The 18,816-nt window shown below is 44.8% G+C and overlaps 1 protein-coding gene across 1 annotated transcript in view; it reads left to right on the top strand.

Moving 5' to 3' along the window:
* The window catches only part of LOC148044777 (tyrosine-protein phosphatase non-receptor type substrate 1-like), a 143,815-nt gene extending 125,214 nt beyond the window's left edge, over nt 1-18,601 (top strand). Inside the window, exons 7-8 of the mRNA XM_087720875.1 lie at nt 2,558-2,597; nt 17,016-18,601. Coding sequence (XP_087577001.1) covers nt 2,558-2,597; nt 17,016-17,273 — 298 coding nt within the window. The 3' untranslated portion in view covers nt 17,274-18,601. The remainder of the gene's footprint in view (nt 1-2,557; nt 2,598-17,015) is intronic.
* The last annotated feature ends 215 nt before the right edge of the window (nt 18,602-18,816 follow it).

Raw genomic sequence — 18,816 nt, 5'->3', positions numbered from 1 at the left:
GTTAACCTTTTGCGATGCCACATACCTTGAGTGAGAGCAGAGCTGGGATACATTCCTTAGAAAGAAATGATTGCTTCCTAATCCGTTGATCCAAACCGTAAAGTTTAATTACTTAATTTATGTCAGGTCTTTTATGAAGGGCCTCCTGAATATCTTTTTCCAGGGACCTGGCTGGGTCTGTGAATTTATGTCGCTTAAAGGCTTCAGAGCAAACACATATTTACTTCTTGATTAATATTAAATCTGTGCCTCGCTTTTTCACATGAATATCAAAAGGCATAATAAAGTCCAGAAGAAAGGCAGCAATAAAAATATATATGCAGATTTTTAAAAAAATATAGCCGCAGTCAACTTGAAAACGTAGTTGAGTTAAAATATGGACTTTGATATAATAGCAGTTAGCAATAGCAGTTAGACTTATATACCGCTTCATAGAGCTTTCAGCCCTCTCTAAGCGGTTTACAGAGTCAGCATATTGCCCCCAACAGTCTGGGTGCTCATTTCACCCACCTCGGAAGGATGGAAGGCTGAGTCAACCTTGAGCCGGTGAGATTAGAACCGCTGAACTGCAGATAGCAGTCAGCTGAAGTGGCCTGCAGTACTGCACTCTAACCACTGTGCCACCTCGGCTCTTCAATATATAAAACAATATGTACTTTTTTTTCCCATCTCCACATTTTGCATTAACCACATAACAATCTCTTGAGGTAGGTGGCTCACACAGACTTCCTATATGACTGGTCCAGAGGTTTCTGTTAAAAAATGGCTGGAGGGAAACAAACCCTGATCTCATGCCTCGTAAATCAAGGTTAAGGAACCTCTAGCATTTATGCATTGCTGAAACTGCATTCCCAACAGCTGCAGCCAAAATGCAGATGATTGAAGTGATGCAACGCTTTAGTTTAGCAACGCTCGGAGGGAGGGAGGGATCCTGACAGACTTGAACCCTGGGCCCTATCTAACAAAATGAAATTCAGTGTAGAGAAAAGTCAAGTCTTAAACTTAGGCAAGAAAACCGAAAGGACACATATCGATATGGGTGAGACCAGGTTTAATAGCAGTAAATGTGAGAGGGATCTTGGAGTCTTAGTGGATAACCAGCTAAATAGGAGCCAGCCGTGTGTGGCAGCAACCGAAAAAGTCAATGCAATCCTCAGTTGCATTAACAGAGGGATACAATCAAGATCAAGGGAGGTACTAAGACCACTCTATAAAGCCTTAGTAAGGCCACACCTAGAGTACTGCCTCCAGTTTTGGTCACCCCACTATAAAAAAGAGGTGGAGACTCTAGAAAGAGGGCAGAGAAGAGGAACAAGCAGGATGATGAGGGGACTGGAGGCTCAAACATACGATGAACGGTTGCAGGAACTGGGCCTAGCTAATCTAAAGAAGAGAAGGACCAGGGGAGACAGGAGAGCATCTTCCAATATTTGAGGGGCTGCCACAGAGAGGAAGGGGTCAAGCTATTCTCCAAATCACCTGAAGGCCAGACAAGGAACAATGGATGGAAACTGACCAAGGAGAGATTCAACCTAGAAATAAGGAGGAATTTTCTGACAGTGGGAACAATCAACCAATGGAAGTTTCCTTTGGAAGTTGCGGGAGCTTCATCCCTGGAGGCTTTCAAGAAGAGACTGGCCTGCCACCTGTCAGAAATGGTGAAGAGCCTCCCGCTTGGGCAGGGGGTTGGACTAGATGACCTACAAGGCCCCTTCCAACTCTGTTTCATCTGAGTGTGGGTTCAGTGGAGCATTTCTGCTCTAAATTAATCTAGAAAGAAGGGATGAGGCCTTTCCAATGACGATAGTCATTGGATCGGATCATTGTGATCGGTTCCACCAGAAAGCAAGCCACATCTACAGAAGAGGTTCCAAAAATTTTTGAAACCCACCACTGACACAGAGAGAGAGAGAGAGAGAGAGAGAGGAAGGAAGGAAGGAAGGAAGGAAGGAAGGAAGGAAGGAAGGAAGGAAGGAAGGAAGGAAGGAAGGAAGGAGAAAGAAAAAGTGAGAGAGATGAAAGAAAAAAAGGAAAAAGGGACAGAGAGACAAAAGGAAGGAAAGAGAGAGAGAGAGAGAGAGAGAGAGAGAGAGAGAGAGAGAGAGAGAGAAAGAAAGAAAGAAAGAAAGAAAGAAAGAAAGAAAGAAAGAAAGAAAACACATGGCCGGCAAGCCACTCCCACCATGTCACATGGCTGGTAAGCCACTCCCACAAAGGAGGCCACACCCACAGAGTAAGTTCAAAAAATGTTTGAAACCCACCACTGGTTTTAATTCAAGGAATATCTGTATTCTTATTGCTGTCAGCATATCTAACATGAAAAATCCATTTTTCCCCCCAAGCTCTATTATCCATTAAACGCAAAGACCAATGCTCGTAGCCCTAGGAGTTAAATCTCCTTTGCAGAAGCCACCGATCACAATGGAGACGTATACAAAATCTGTGCCACTTTGGATTTATTTTCTAGGTGTTGTTTCTAATTTTGTTTGGAAAAAGTCACGGTGTGAAATTTGCTTTTGACTCCCTTGGTGATCCGAGTTTTTGCTTCTATCTTTAGGCTCCACGAAGCTGAGAAATCTCCACCACCGACGAATCAGGTAGGCTGGGCTCTGTTTCTTGAGATGCTGCCTGGAAATAATCATTCTAGAGGCCGTCCCTTTGGTGGGAAATAGCTTCAGCCCACGGAACGGAACATCCATTCACAGCATAACAGAGTTGGAAGAGGGAGCTTGGAGGCCTTCTAGTCCACTCTGCTCAAACAGGAGACCTTACGCCATTTCAGACAAATGGACATCCAGTCCTCTTCTGGAAAGCCTAACAGTGATGGAGCATCCACACCTTCTGGAGGGCAAGCTCTTCCACTGGTTAATTGTTCTCACTGTTAGGAAGTTTCTCCGTAGTTTTAGATTGTCCCAAAGGTGCTTTTTCAAGAGGCAGCTGGACTTTCTGTCTTGTTGTTTTTTTGAAGATGTTTCAAGGAGGATAAATCCTTCCATTCCCCACCATCCAGTCAGAGCTGAAGAAGCTTCATTGGAGGAGAAGCGAAACATCTTCAAAGCCAGAAAATCCAGTTGCCTCTTGAAAAAAAAGCATCTTTGGGATAACCATCACCTGGATCAGGGCTCCCAACCTTTCGGACCTCAGGGACCATTAAATTCATAGTTTTAAATCTGGCAGACCGCTAATATGATCTGCCAAATGACCGGCTGGGTGGACGTGGCAAGGTGGCCATGTGACTGGATGGGCGTGGCCAGCTCAATAGAACATTTAGAATAGAATAGAATAAGTAGAGAATAGAGTAGAATAGAATAGAGAATAGAATGGGGAATAGAATAGAATAGAATAAGTAGAGAATAGAATAGAATAGAGTAGAATAGAATAGAATAGAGAATAGAATAGGGAATAGAGTAGAATAGAATAGAATAAGTAGAGAATAGAATAGAATAGAATAGAGAAGAGAATAGGGAAGAGAATAGAATAGAATAGAATATATAATAGAATAGAATAGCAGAGTTGGAAGGGACCTTGGAGGTCTTCTAGTCTTCTAGGGAATAGAATAGAGAATAGAATAGAATAAGTAGAGAATAGAATAGAGAATAGAATAGGGAATAGAATAGAGAATAGAGTATAGAATAGAATAGAATAGAATAGAATAGAATAAGAATAGAATAGAGAATAGACTAGGGAATAGAATAGAATAAGTAGAGAATAGAATAGAATAGAATAAGTAGAGAATAGAATAGAATTAGAGAATAGAATAGAATAGAATAGAATAGAATATAGAATAGAATAGAATAAAATAGCAGAGTTGGAAGGGACCTTGGAGGTCTTCTAGTCCAACCCCCTGCCTAGGCGGGAAACTCTACACCTCCTCAGACAAATGGCTATCCAACATCTTCTTAAAGACTTCCAGTGTTGGAGCATTTACAACTTCTGGAGGCAAGCTGATTAATTGTTCTAACTGTTTTAATTAATTCCACTGATTAATTGTTCTGACTGTCAGGAAATTTCTCCTCAGTTCTAAGTTGCTTCTCTCCTTGATTAGTTTCCACCCATTGCTTCTTGTTCTACCCTCAGGTGCTTTGGAGAATAGCTTGACTCCCTCTTCTTTGGGGCAACCCCTGAGATATTGGAAGGCTGCTATCATGTCTCCCCTGGTCCTTCTTTTCATTAAACTAGATATAACCAGTTCCTGCAACCGTTCTTCATATATTTTAGCCTCCAGTACCCTAATCCTCTTTGTTGCTCTTCTCTGCACTCTTTCCAGAGTCTCCACATCTTTTCTACATCGTGGTCACCAAAACTGGATGCAAATATTCCAAGTATGGCCTTCCCAAGGCCTTATAAAGTGGTATTAACCCTTCACCTGATCTTGATTCTCTCCCTCTGTTGATGCAGCCTAGAACTGTGTTGGCTTTTTTGGCAGCTGCTGCACACATCTGGCTCGTACTTAAGTAATTGTCCATTAGGACTCCAAGATCCCTCTCATAGTCAGTACTGTTGAGCCAGCTAACTTGGAGGAATTATTTTCATCCTAAATTAGTGTAACTTTCTTGCACTTGGAGAGAGAAAGTGTGATCAGCCTAGCCAAATAGGCCATTATCCTGTGATTAATAGTGTTATTTTTTTTTCCGGAGGATCAGTGTATTAAAATAGAAGAAAAAAAAGCCACATTATCCTAAGACTATAAATCTTTTCAGGATGGCAAATTTTCTAGGAGGTGGTTCAAATTTTCCTAAGCCTTCTGTCTGCACCTTTAAAAGTTGACTTTAAAAAAAAAGGTTTAGATTTTTAAACCAGAAAAGTAGAAATTAAGGAGAACTAATAATTAAGACAGAGAACAGAAGAAAGAACAAAGGAGAAAGCAAAGCTAAAATTGGAGAAAGGAAAAGAAATATAAAGAAATTACTCCTGACTTTCTTCTACAATTGGTAGGGTATAAATTTACAATAAACTCTAAGTTTACAACATAACGTTCATTTTCCCCATTTATCTACTTTTCCCTTTCATCAAATCCATATACAATTGTGAACAGAATTCCCACTGCTGAGCAAGGAAGTTGTTAAGTCAGTCTCAGCCAGTTTTACAACCTTTGTAGCCAACGGTTGTTAAGCGAATTTCTGCAGTTGTTAAGTGAATCGCATGGCCATTAAGCAGATCCAGCTTCTCCGTGCTTGTGGGAAGCCCCCTGGAAGGGGTCCCAAATGACCCCGGGATGCTGCAACTATTGTAACTGCATGCCAGTTGCCAAGTCACCCAAATTTTGATCACATGATCTATACTTGTGACGGTCGTAAGTCCGAGGACCAGTTGTAAGTCACCTTTTTCAGCGACTCTGTAACTTCAAATGGTTGTGAAATGAAGGGTTGTAAGTTGAGGACTACCTGCCTCACAATTTGACAGAATAACAGAGCTGGAAGGAGCCTTGGAGGTCATCTAGTCCAACCCCCTGCTCAAGCAAGAGACCCTATATCATTTTAGACAAAATGGTGGTCCAGCTTAAAAGTTTCAATGATGGAGCACCCACAACTTCTGAAGGCAACTTCTGTTCCTCCGGTTAACTGTCCTCATTGTCTGGAAATTTCTCCTTATTTTGAGATTGGATGGCTCCTTGATAACAGAATTGGAAGGGGGCTTGAAGGCCATCTAGTCCACCCCTCCCCCCCCCACTCAAGCAGGAGCCTCTACACCATGTCTTACAGATGGCAGTCCAGTCTCTTCTTGAAAGCTTCCAGCGATGAATCTCCCATAACTTCTGGAGGCAAGTTGTTCCACCGATTAATTGCTCTCACTATTTGGAAATTTCTCCCTGGTTCTACAGTTGCTTCTCTCCTTAATTAATTTCCATCTGTTGCTTCACATTTTCGAGGAGACAAAAAATACCACTTATTTCTGTTTCACGCAGACAGCCCAAAAGAGGGGTTTTTTTTAAAACCAGCAATACAATTAAATTGATGTCTTCTCTCTAAAAGGGCTAAGTAGTTTCCTAAGAACTGAACTTGTAATATTCTAAAAGCTGGATTTGGCAAGCTGCTCTCTACTATAGAATCATCCTGGCCCTGCTCACACTTAAAACACTTAATTTAAACACGGCCAGGTGGACTTCGTAACCAAGGAAAAACCAACCCTAACATTATGGGGAAGGAATTAAATTGACTTAAAGTGCCCCCAGCTCCCTTTCGCAAGCCCTAATTGAGACCTTTTGAACTGCGTTGGCGGTTTGAACCAACGTAAATGCTAGAAAATGCGACCCTTTTTAAAAAAAATAAAAAATGCAGGCCGAAGTAAATTTTGTAACCTGCTGATTTTTCCAGAGTTGTTTGGGAAGGAACTAAATGGACTAAAATGCGAGTAAAGTACTTGCCATGTCAAGCCGTATTAAAAGCTGGGCGGGGAAATGAAATTATGGGGGGTTATGCCTTAAGTGGAGACAGAGAAGCATTACCTAAATTGGAGGAAGCTAAATCTATATATATATAAAAGTGAAATACCATTCAGGCATCATCACAAATTCTCCAGAACCGTAAAGCCTACAAACTTGAAATTTGGCACATATGTTCCTCTTGGCTTCTAGGCGCTCACTAAGAAAGGATTTTTCGAAATGACCATCGTATCATTAGTATTTCTTATAGTATTATTAACACGTTCTGATGCTAAGGAGTTAGGTGTTCTACTCCCCCTCCCCACCTGAAAAGAACTCTGTTCCAACTGCCACTTGGGCATGGGCGCGGCCAGCCTGTGACTCAGCCGGACTGCGGGCTGGCAGTTTAGACATTCTACTCCCCCTCCCCACCTGAAAAACTCTTTGATGCTAGGGAGTTAGACTGAGGAAGGGGAGAAGATAGGAGAGGCCTCTGTGGGGCAAGCCTGAGGGAGAGATGGGGGATAGGAGAGGAGAGACTTCTGTGGGGCAAGCCTGAGGAGAGAAGGGGAGAGAAGAAGGCCATCGTAAATACTCATTTATTTTCAAGCTGAAAATAAAGCTTGAGCAGGAGGTGAACTAGAAGATCTCCAAGGATCCAACTCTGTTATTCTGTTTTTCCTGTTCCTGAATCGCATCCTCCTCCTCCCCCCTACTCCTCCTCCCCCCCCTTGCATTGGTGATGTTACCTAGTTGGGTAATGAAATGTCTGAGACCTCCAAAGTCCCTTCTAAGTCTTCTGTTATTCTGCAAATCTGTAAGGGTCTCCCGCTTGAGCAGGGGCCTGGACTAGAAGACCCCCAAGATCCCTTCCAGCTCTGTTATTCTGTAATTCTGTGTAGGGTCTCCTGCTTGAGCAGGGGGCTGGACTAGAAGACCTCCAAGGTCCCTTCCAACTCTGTTATTCTGTAATTCTGTAAGGGTCTCCTGCTTGAGCAGGGGGCTGGACTAGAAGACCTCCAAGGTCCCTTCCAGCTCTGTTATTCTGTAATTCTGTGTAGGGTCTCCCGCTTGAGCAGGGGGCTGGACTAGAAGACCTCCAAGGTCCCTTCCAACTCTGTTATTCTGTAATTCTGTGTAGGGTCTCCTGCTTGAGCAGGGGGCTGGACTAGAAGACCTGCAAGGTCCCTTCCAACTCCGTTATTCTGTAATTCTGTAAGGGTCTCCTGCTTGAGCAGGGGGCTGGACTAGAAGACCTCCAAGGTCCCTTCCAAGTCTTCTGTTATTTTGTTAATCTGTAAGGGTCTCCCGCTTGAGCAGGTGGCTGGACTAGAAGACCTCCAAGGTCCCTTCCAACTCTGTAATTCTGTAAGGGTCTCCCGCTTGAGCAGGGGGCTGGACTAGAAGACCTCCAAGGTCCCTTCCAGCTCTGTTATTCTGTAATTCTGTGTAGGGTCTCCTGCTTGAGCAGAGGGCTGGACTAGAAGACCTCCAAGATCCCTTCCAACTCCGTTATTCTGTAATTCTGTAAGGGTCTCCTGCTTGAGCAGGGGGCTGGACTAGAAGACCTCCAAGGTCCCTTCCAACTCTGTTATTCTGTAATTCTGTATAGGGTCTCCCGCTTGAGCAGGGGGCTGGACTAGAAGACCTCCAAGGTCCCTTCCAAGTCTTCCGTTATTCTGTTAATCAGGAATGATGAGGACAGCAGAAGTAGCTAGATAAAGGAACGAGGCACGCCCCAAAAAGATTCCTTTCAGTGTGGAAAATAATTCTCGAAATATTCGTCATCACCAGCTAGGAATAATCTTAAATCCTCGCTTATTTTTGCTGCTTTCGATGCCCCAAATAGGAGTTTCATTTTACAGCTTAAAATCTTCCTCTTTTTTGCAACTCAGCAGAGTTTTCAGGCGAAACGGGAAACAGGCTTAAAAAGTTCCAAATTTGGACAAATCCTCATTTTTTTTCCCCCCGCATTAGCTTTTTCGGATAAAATTTGCAGCAGGAATTAGAAAAGAGGACACAAATTGGGCTGCAGAGAAAAAAAATATGGTTGGGTGAGTTAGGATCATGGTTTTTTTCCCCCACATTGAGTTTCACAGTTTGTGGCTGGCCGTAAGATATCTTGTCCTCAGCTTACGACGGGTTGCTTAGCAACCGATCAAAATTACAGGTAACCCTCAACAGTTCGTTTTAGTGAGCGTCCCGGGTTGCAACGGCACTGAAAAGGGTGACTTACGACCATTTTTCAGACTTACGACCGCTGCAGCATCCCCAGGGTCAGGTGATCAAAATTGAGGCACTTGTCAACGGACTCGTATTTACGACGGTCGCAATGTCCCGGGGTCACGCCATCCCCTTTTGTAACGAAGCGAAGTCGATGGGGAAGTCAGATTCCCTTAACAACCGCGTCACTAACTTAACTGCAGTGATTCATTTAACAACAGTGGCAAAAGGTCGTAAAATGGGGCAAAACGCAACGCCACAACGGGTCTCCCTTAGCGACCGAAAATTTGAGTGGTTGTAAATTGACTTGTACTTCAGATTTCCAAAACTGACCCGGATTTGAAGCTCCAACATCCATTTCCTTCCCCGCCTCCCAAGGTCACATGACTACATTTTGCGTACAGGTAGTCCTCGACCTTACGACCGTAATGGAGCTCAACGTTTCTGGCTTCCCCATTGGCCAGGGGACCCTGCAACCGTCATAAATAGGAAGCCGTTGCCAAGCATCCAAATTTTTGGTCTTGTGACCACAAGGATACTACAAGTTGTCATAAGTGTGGAAAAACTGTCATAAGCCATTTTTTTCAGTGATGTGATAACGTTGAACCGTCACTAAATGAACTCTTGTCAACGGAGGACTATCTGCACTCAATAACCAATATTTATGATATTTTTGCCACAAGTGGAGTTCCTACCGTATTTTTAGCAAAACCGCCCCATAGTAAACCATGGGTTCGCTTAACGACAATGGCACTCACATAACGACTGTGGTTTAGCTTTCTGTGTTTGCTTAATGACCAGCACAGTACATGTTGTAAAATCAGGCATGGTCCCATGGTGATCTGCTTTACGGCCATCGTGATTCAGGACCAAAATTGTAGGGCTGAATTACGGTCGTAACTCGAGGACTTCCTGTAAGCAAGACGAGATTGAGTGACAAAATTGTGACCAAGAAGAATTGGGGCACCATGGAAGCCTCCAAAAGTTATGCTGCATTTAGTATTTCAAAATAACTATCCATCGCTACTCCGGGCTTCTAAGTTACCCTTGTAGTTATTTTCATAACGAGGACTAGAAACTTGCTTTTTTTTTTAACAGCAGCATTTATTTTTATATATTGATTCTTTTTTTAAAAAAAAAACCATTTATCTCTCCCCTCACAGAAGAACTCTAGGCAGCGTACAAATGAAATATTTAAAATATTTAAAAAAACATTTAAAATATAAAAACAGGCGAAGGAGGTTATGCCATGTAGGGACGCGATGGCTCAGTGGCTAAGACTCCGAGCTTGTCGGTCGGAAATGTCGGCAGTTCGGCGGTTCGAATCCCTAACGCCGCGTAACGCAGTGAGCTCCCGTGACTTGTCCCAGCTTCTGCCAAGCTAGCAGTTCGAAAGCACGTAAAAAATGCAAGTAGAAAAATAGGAACCACCTTTGGTGGGAAGGGAACAGCGTTCTGTGAGCCTTCGGCGTTGAGTCATGCCGGCCACATGACCACAGAGACGTCTTCGGACAGCGCTGGCTCTTCGGCTTTGAAACGGAGTTGAGCACCGCCCCCTAGAGTCGGGAACGACTAACACATCTGTACAAGAGGAACCTTTAATTTTACTTCAAGGAGGTTAAAAATGAATTAAAAGACGAAGGCTTTCAGGGGCTTAACCAGCCCCGCCCCTTTGAATTTCCATCACGAGGACTAGAAACTTGGTGTGTGTGTGTTTTTTTTAAAACAACAAGCAGGGGGGGGCGGTTCCCCCCCTTCCCCGAAGCGAGCCTTCCTCCCTCCCTCCACCACCCCGTCCCCAAACTCGATCTTGTACCGTACAAAAGAGAAGACTTCGTCCCTTTTGACAAGATTGCTGGCTGTACGAATTTTATTTTATTTCCTTTTTGTTTTCCCCCCTTTCGTTCCCGTCTCCCCGAAAAGGTTTTATGAAAAGGCCCAGCTGCGCAAAAGAGCCGAGCCCGAGTCGTATTTTTAGAGGGAGGCTTTTGAATGGCACCATTGTGCGATTTTTGCTGAGCCAACTGAGCTCCCCGCCTGGGGGTTTGGGGGGGGGGAGGTTGGTACCGTCACTGCTTTCTCGCCGTCCCGGTTAGACAGTTGTGCGTCTCTGCAGCTGTCTGCAGGAAACGGAGCCGCGACAACTTGGCTCACACAATGGAGGCTTGACTGGCTTTGTCTGCAGACAAACTCAAAACTGCTGGAATCGTTTGCAGAACAGCTGCCCGGCCCACCCACCCCCCAACCCACCCACCCCGATATCCATTCCTGGGGCTGCAGAGAATAGCAATAGCAGTTAGACTTATATACCGCTTCATAGGGCTTTCGGCCCTCTCTAAGCGGTTTACAGATTCAGCATATCGCCCCCAACAACAATCCGGGTCCTCATTTTACCCACCTCGGAAGGATGGAAGGCTGAGTCAACCTTGAGCCGGTGAGATTTGAACCGCCGAACTGCAGATAGCAGTCAGCTGAAGTAGCCTGCAGTGCTGCACTCTAACCACTGCGCCACCTCGGCTCGGAGAAGAGCAACAAAGATGACCATAAGGGATCTGGAGGCGAAATCATAGGATGAACCAGGATAACTGAGTCGGAAGGGACCTTAGAGGTCTTCTAGTCCATCCCCCTGCTGAAGCAGGAGAACCCTATATATCAAAAGAGAATAGCACGGGGTTAAACTGGGGTGGGTGGGTGGCATTATCTGAGCTCGCTGGTTTTCTTGAAGACGTTTTAATACCCAACTAGGTAACATCATCAATGCAGAAGAAGGTGGTGGAGGCGGAGGAGATTCAGGAGCAGGAATAACAGAGTTGGAAGGGGCCTTAGAGGTCTTCTAGTCCACCCCCCTGCTCAAGCAGGAGACCCTATATCAGAAGAGGGTTGAACTGGGGAGGGGGGGGTGTTCCTTGGTGTTCTCTGAGCTCGGTGGTTTTCTTGAAGATGTTTTAATGCCCAACTAGGTAACATCATCAATGCAGAAGCAGGAATAACAGAGTTGGAAGGGGCCTTAGAGGTCTTCTAGTCCATCCCAGTGCTCAAGCAGGAGACCCTATATCAGAAGAGGGTTGGACTGGGGGTGGGGGGGGGGCGTTCCTTGGTGTTCTCTGAGCTCGGTGGTTTTCTTGAAGACGTTTTAATGCCCAACTAGGTAACATCATCAATGCAGAAGAAGGTGGTGGAGGCGGAGGAGATTCAGGAGCAGGAATAACAGAGTTGGAAGGGACCTTAGAGGTCTTCTAGTCCACCCCCCTGCTCAAGCAGGAGACCCTATATCAGAAGAGGGTTGAACTGGGGAGGGGGAGGCGTTCCTTGGTGTTCTCTGAGCTCGGTGGTTTTCTTGAACACGTTTTAATGCCCAACTAGGTAACATCATCAATGCAGAAGGGGTGGTGGAGGAGGAGGAGATTCAGGAATAGGAATAACAGAGTTAGAAGGGACCTTAGAGGTCATCTAGTCTGACACCCCCCCTGCTCAAGCGGGAGACCCTCCACCATTTCAGACAAATGACTATCTCTTCTTAAAAACCTCCAGTGATGGGCCATCCATGAGTTCTGGTGGCAACTTCTATCCCACTTGTTCATTGTCCTCACTGTTAGGAAGTTTCTCCTTAGTTCCGGTTTGCTTCTCTCCTTCATTAGTTCCCATCCATTGCTTCTCGTCCTGCCTTCAGGGGCTTTGGAGAACCGAACCACAGGGTAACAGAGTTGGAAGGGATGCTGGAGGTCTTCTAGTCTGACCCCCTGCTCAAGCAGGAGAACCTTGTACCATTTCAGACAAGTGGTGGCCCTACCTCCTCTTCTCAATTCAGTTGAACGATTGAGGGAGTTTGGTATGTCTAGCCTAGAGAAACAAAGGACCAGGGGTGAGATGATAGCCGCATTCCAGCATTTGAGGGGCTGCCCCAAAGAAGAGGGAGTCAAGCTATTCTCCAAGGCACCCGAGGACAGGACAAGAAGCAATGGGTGGAAACTAATCAAGGAGAGAAGCAACTTATAACGCAGGAGACATTTCCTGACAGTGAGAATATTCCTAACACAAGGCATGGTGGGAAATGTGCCTAGGTGAGCAAACACACACACACACACACACACACACACACACACACACACACAGTCCCCATTCGAAAGCAAGCTCACTTAGCGGGAAGGTGGCAGAATTAGAATTGCAGTCCCTCCAGATTTACGCCTCTTTTTTTTAGCCATATGTTGTTTATCCATTTGCCCACTAAGAAAACGTGGATTCTACCAAGGGTAGACAGATTGAAGCTGGTTGGTGTTAAGATCTTAATTTAAAAGGAGCGAGGAGAGAACTTGCATTATATTTGAGGACCAGCTGAGAAGAGCCGAGGTGGCGCAGTGGTTAAATGCAGCACTGCAGGCTACTTCAGCTGACTGCAGTTCTGCAGTTCGGCTGTTCAAATCTCACCGGCTCAGGGTTGACTCAGCCTTCCATCCTTCCGAGGTGGGTAAAATGAGGACCCAGATTGTTGTTGGGGGCAATATGCTGACTCTGTAAACCGCTTAGAGAGGGCTGAAAGCCCTATGAAGCGGTATATAAGTCTAACTGCTATTGCTATTGCTATTGCTACTCGGGCTTTGCAACAAAACTATGTGATCGGGAATGCAGGAAACATCCAGTTCACTCCGGTTTGATCCGTTCGCTCAGTGGTTGGTCGGTGATTGAAACACAGAGGTGTAGACATTGTGATGAGGTACCGACTTTTAGTACTGTAAGGAGCTCCAGACAACTCCTGAGGGAAGGAGTGTTCACAATCCGTTGGCTCAGTGGTGGTCGGTGATTGAAACACCTAAGGGAATATCGCTCCCGCCGCCTTGAGTCCGGAAGCCGTTCCGTAGATGGAAGGCGTAGACATTTTGGTGAGGTACTGATGTTTAGTACTGTAAGGAGCTCCAGACTGCTCCTGAGTGAAGGAGTGGAGCGTCAGCCAGTTTGAACTGAGGTAACGGAATGTGAGGCAACTGGCAGTTGGAACAGAGTTCTTTTCAGGTGGGGAGGGGGAGTAGAACTCCTTAGCATCAGAGCGTGTGATTTACTGTATAAGAAATACTAATGATCTGACGGTCATTTCGAATAATCCTTTCTTAGCGAGTACCTAGAAGCCAAGAGGAACATAACTGTACGTGCCAAATTTCAAGGTTGTAGGCTTTACGGTTCTGGAGATTTCGTGATGAGTGAGTGGTACTTGGCATTTAGATAGATGATAGATAGATAGATATTTGAATTGAATTGAATTTATTAGGTTTCTATGCCGCCCAATCCCGAAGGACTCCGGGCGGCTTACAGAATAAAAAGAAATTAAAAGAACTTAAAAACAATAGGACACACAAAGTTAAAAAAGGACGCAGATAGATAGATAGATAGATAGATAGATAGATAGATAGATAGATAGATAGATAGATAGATAGATGATAGATAGATAGATAGATAGATAGATAGATAGATAGATAGATGATAGATAGATACATAGATAGATACATAATGATAGATAGACAGATATGATAGATAGATAGATAGATAGATAGATAGATAGATAGATAGATAGATAGATAGATAGATAGATGATAGATAGATAGAGATAGATAGATAGATAGATTGATAGATAGATAGATATAGATGATAGATAGAGAGATAGAGAGATAGAGAGATAGAGAGATAGAGATAGATAGATAGATAGATAGATAGATAGATAGATAGATAGATAGATAGATAGATAGATGATAGATGATAGATAGATAGATAGAGAGAGAGAGAGAGAGAGAGAGATGATAGATAGATAGATAGATAGATAGATAGATAGATAGATAGATGATAGATAGATAGATAGATAGATAGATGATAGATAGAGAGATAGAGAGATAGAGAGATAGAGAGATAGAGAGATAGAGAGATAGATAGATAGATAGATGATAGATGATAGATAGATAGATAGATAGATAGATAGATGATAGATAGATAGATAGATAGATAGATAGATAAATAGATGATAGATAGATAGATAGATAGATAGATGATAGATAGATAGATAGATGATAGATAGATAGATAGATGATAGATAGATAGATAGATGATAGATAGAGAGAGAGAGAGAGAGAGAGAGAGAGAGATGATAGATAGATAGATAGATAGATAGATAGATAGATAGATAGATAGATGATAGATAGAGAGATAGAGAGATAGAGAGATAGAGAGATAGAGAGATAGATAGATGATAGATGATAGATAGATAGATAGATAGATAGATAGAGAGAGAGAGAGAGAGAGATGATAGATAGATAGATAGATAGATAGATGATAGATAGATAGATAGATAGATAGATAGATAGATAGATAGATAGATAGATAGATAGATGATAGATAGATAGATAGATAGATGATAGATAGATAGATAGATAGATGATAGATAGATAGATAGATAGATAGATGATAGATAGAGAGATAGAGAGATAGAGAGATAGAGAGATAGATAGATAGATAGATAGATAGAGAGAGAGAGAGAGATGATAGATAGATAGATAGATGATAGATAGATAGATAGATAGATGATAGATAGATAGATAGATAGATAGATGATAGATAGATAGATAGATAGATAGATAGATAGATAGATAGATAGATAGATGATAGATAGATAGAGAGAGAGAGAGAGAGAGAGAGAGAGAGAGAGAGATGATAGATAGATAGATAGATAGATAGATAGATAGATAGATAGATAGATAGATGATAGATAGAGATAGATAGAGAGAGAGAGAGAGAGATGATAGATAGATAGATAGATAGATAGATAGATAGATAGATAGATAGATAGATAGATAGATAGATAGATAGATAGATAGATAGATTTATAGCAGAGTTTCTCAACCGTAGCCATTTTAAGATGGCAGGACTACAACTCCCAGAATTCCACAACTCTTTGCTTGTGTTTTCTGAGATTGGTTGCTTAGGTTGTTTTATTGCAGATGTTTCATGACCCAACTAGGTAACATCATCAGTGCTAGAAGGGAGGGAGGTTTGCAGAGAAGGAGAAAGAGAAGGGAGAGAGGAGGAAGAAGAGGAGGAGGAGGTGGATAGACACAGATGACAAATCTCCTTCTAGCACTGATAATGTTACCTAGTTTGGTAACGAAACATCTGCAAGAAAACAACCAAGTTCAGAGAGCCTCAAGGACCCCACAGTGCTCCTCCTCACCACAAACCCCACTCCCTGGTAGCACTGATGATGTTACCTGGTTGGGTAATGAAACGTCTGCAAGAAAACAACCAAGCTCAGAGAGTTTGAAGGACCCCACAGTCCTTTTCCAGGTGTGGTAAGACCACATTTGGAATATTGCATCCAATTTTGGTTGCCATAGTACAAAAAAGATATGGAGACTCTGGAAAGAGTGCAGAGAAGAGCAACAAAGAGGATTAGGGGACTGGAGGCTAAAACATATGAAGAACGGTTGCAGGAACTGGGGATGTCTAGTTGAATTAAAAGAAGGACCAGGGGAGACATGATGGCAGTCTTCCAATATCTGAGGGGTTGCCACAAAGAAGAGGGAGTCAAGCTATTCTCCAAGGCATCTGAGGGTAGAACAAGAAGCAATGGGTGGAAACTAATCAAGGAGAGAAGCAACTTAGAACTGAGGAGGAATTTCCTGGCAGTGAGATCAATTAACCAGTGGAACAACTGGCCTCCAGAAGTTGTGAATGCTCCAACACTGGAGGTTTTTAAGAAGAGATTGGACAACCATTTATCTAAAACTGTATAGGGTTTCCTGCTTGAGCATGGGGTTGGACTAGAAGACCTCCAAGGTCCTTTCCAACTTTGTTGTTCTGTTATTCCTGTTCCTCCTTCCCTTCTCCTCCACTCCCTTCTAGCACTGATGATGTTACCTAGTTGGGTCATGGAAGGTCTGCAAGAAAACCACCAAGCTCAGAGAGCACCAGGGATCCCCACAGTTCTCCTCCTCCTCCTCCTCCTCCTCCTCCTCCTCCTCCTCCTCCTCCTCCTCCTCCTCCTCCTCCTCCTCCTCCTCTTCCTCCCCCTCCTCCTCTTCACCCCACTCCCTTCTAGCACTGATGATGTTACCTAGTTGGGTCATGAATTGTCTGCAAGAAAACCACCTTAGCTCAGAGAGCACCAGGGATCCCCACAGCTCTCCCCCTCTTCTTCCTCCTCCTCCTCTCTGTAAACCCCACTCCCTTCTAGCACTGATGATATTATCTAGTTGGGTCATGAAACGTTTGCAAGAAAACCACCAAGCTCAGAGAGCACCCAGAACCACCTCAGTTCAACCCCGAGTAATTCCCTTCTATCAGAATCCATCCTATTATTTAAAGAAAAATAATAATAGAATGTCTCTTTTTCTCTTCCCATCCCTCCCTTCCCCGCTCCCCACTTCCCTCCCTTTCCCGCGGCTGCCCCGCTTAGGACACCGATCCCAACAACGTGGCCTACGCAGACCTAAACTTCGAAAAGGTAGTCCAGAAGAGACCCGTCCCGGGGGTGGAAAGCCCCCTGCAGTCGGAGTACGCCACCCTCCAGGCGGTGCAGCCTTTGCCCAATGACGACAACGTAACCTACGCGGACTTGGATATGGTCCAGCTGAACAAAGCGCCGAAACGGCCGGCGCCGAAGGCCGAGGAAGCCGGTTCGGAGTACGCCAGCGTCCAGGTGCAGAATAAGTGACGGAGAGGAAGAGGAGGCAGCCATCTTAGGCGCTCCAAGGATCTCTGAACCAAGCGGGTTGGGGGACATCTTCTGCTAGGGCTCGGACTCTCGGTGTCGTGCTCCTCCCAGGTCTCGGCGGGAATCCCTTGGAAACTGTTTGGTGCTACTCACCGGCTGCGTCCTGGTTTATGTGCGTTTTATTTTGGGAGCGTCTTCTTTCCCTGCTCGCCCGAGCGGACGGAAGGCCTCACGACGGATCTAACACGGCTTTTCTCACCCCGAGCACCTCCGCTCTCTCTTCCTCATACTTCGTCAACCACACGCCTCCCCCATACACACACACACCCCACCTCGCCCAAGGACAAACAGACCACGAGAGGCCTGTGTGTGGGTGCAGGCTGGTTGCCGTGTCTGGCTCTTCCCTTGATGGAAGCTCTCCTCGTTGGCCGTGGAGGTCCCCAAGCTGCTGAGATGCCACCTTGAGATTCCTCCCTCCGTTCGGTGGCCCCAGCTCACCCCTAAAACTGAAACCAACTTCAGGGTTGGGCCCTGTGGTTCCCTTCCGAGGTCAGGAGGACGATGACGACGACGGCTTCCCCGGTGCGTCTGGGCAAGAGGAAGTCTCCATTTTTGGCCAAGATGGTGTCTACTTTCACTTTCTTTTACTCTAACCCGCAGATACTTCCTCGGTTTCTCCTTTGAGGAGACGTGCCTCCTTCAGCTGAGTTAGCTTCTGTCAGGCTTTTGCTGGCAAGGCCACAATCCGTAGAAAAAGCAGCGTCCATCTCTTCTTCTTCTTTTTCTTCTTCTTTTTTTTAAATCAGCACTTCTTCCCTTAAGGACTTCTCGTTTAGGGGAGGCCACAGACCACGTGATGCAACCTCGGTGGTCCATTCGGGCCTTAGGAAATTAGGAACCTCACTCGCTTGAGTTCCTGACCCATCCACGATCTCCGTTACTAGCCTTCTCCCGTAGTAAGCTAAGAGTAGCTCCTTTAACGGTAAAGATCTGTGCGTGCGTGCGTGTTTGTGGGTGGGTGGGTGTGTTTCGGAAAGGTGGCCCACCCTTCTCTTTCCACCGTCCTCGTGGAAAAGGCCACCTGCCTCCAAGAAGATAGGTTCTACAGCAGAGGTCTCCAAGCGTGGCCACTTTTGAGACTTGTGGACTTCAACTCCCAGAATTCCCCACCCTCTCGCGGTCTTAAAACTTCATTTGAAAGGAGCGGGGGAGAGAAACGGCATGATAGTTGAGGATTGAAACCCGGAGATTTAAACCAGAGCGTGGCTGGCTGGGGAATTCTGGGAGTTGAAGTCCACCTGTCTTAAAATGTGGACCAACCTTGGTCTACAGCAGTGGTCTCCAACCTTGGCAACTTTAAGACTTGTGGACTTCAACTCCCAGAGTTCCTCAGCCAGCTTTGCTGGCTGAGGAACTCTGGGAGTTGAAGTCCACAGGTCTTAAAGTTGCCAAGGTTGGAGACCACTGGTCTACAGCATCCCTGTGTCTTCTCTGTAGCCCCACCGTAGACCTTCCCTCATGAATTCATCCGATGGGTGTCGAG

This window comes from Thamnophis sirtalis, unplaced genomic scaffold (genome assembly GCF_051295495.1).
Source record: "Thamnophis sirtalis isolate CommonGarterSnake01/CBP01778 unplaced genomic scaffold, rThaSir2_p1.2 scaffold_7, whole genome shotgun sequence".
Classification (NCBI taxonomy): domain Eukaryota; kingdom Metazoa; phylum Chordata; class Lepidosauria; order Squamata; family Natricidae; genus Thamnophis; species Thamnophis sirtalis.
This window is presented reverse-complemented; position numbering and strand designations above follow the sequence as displayed.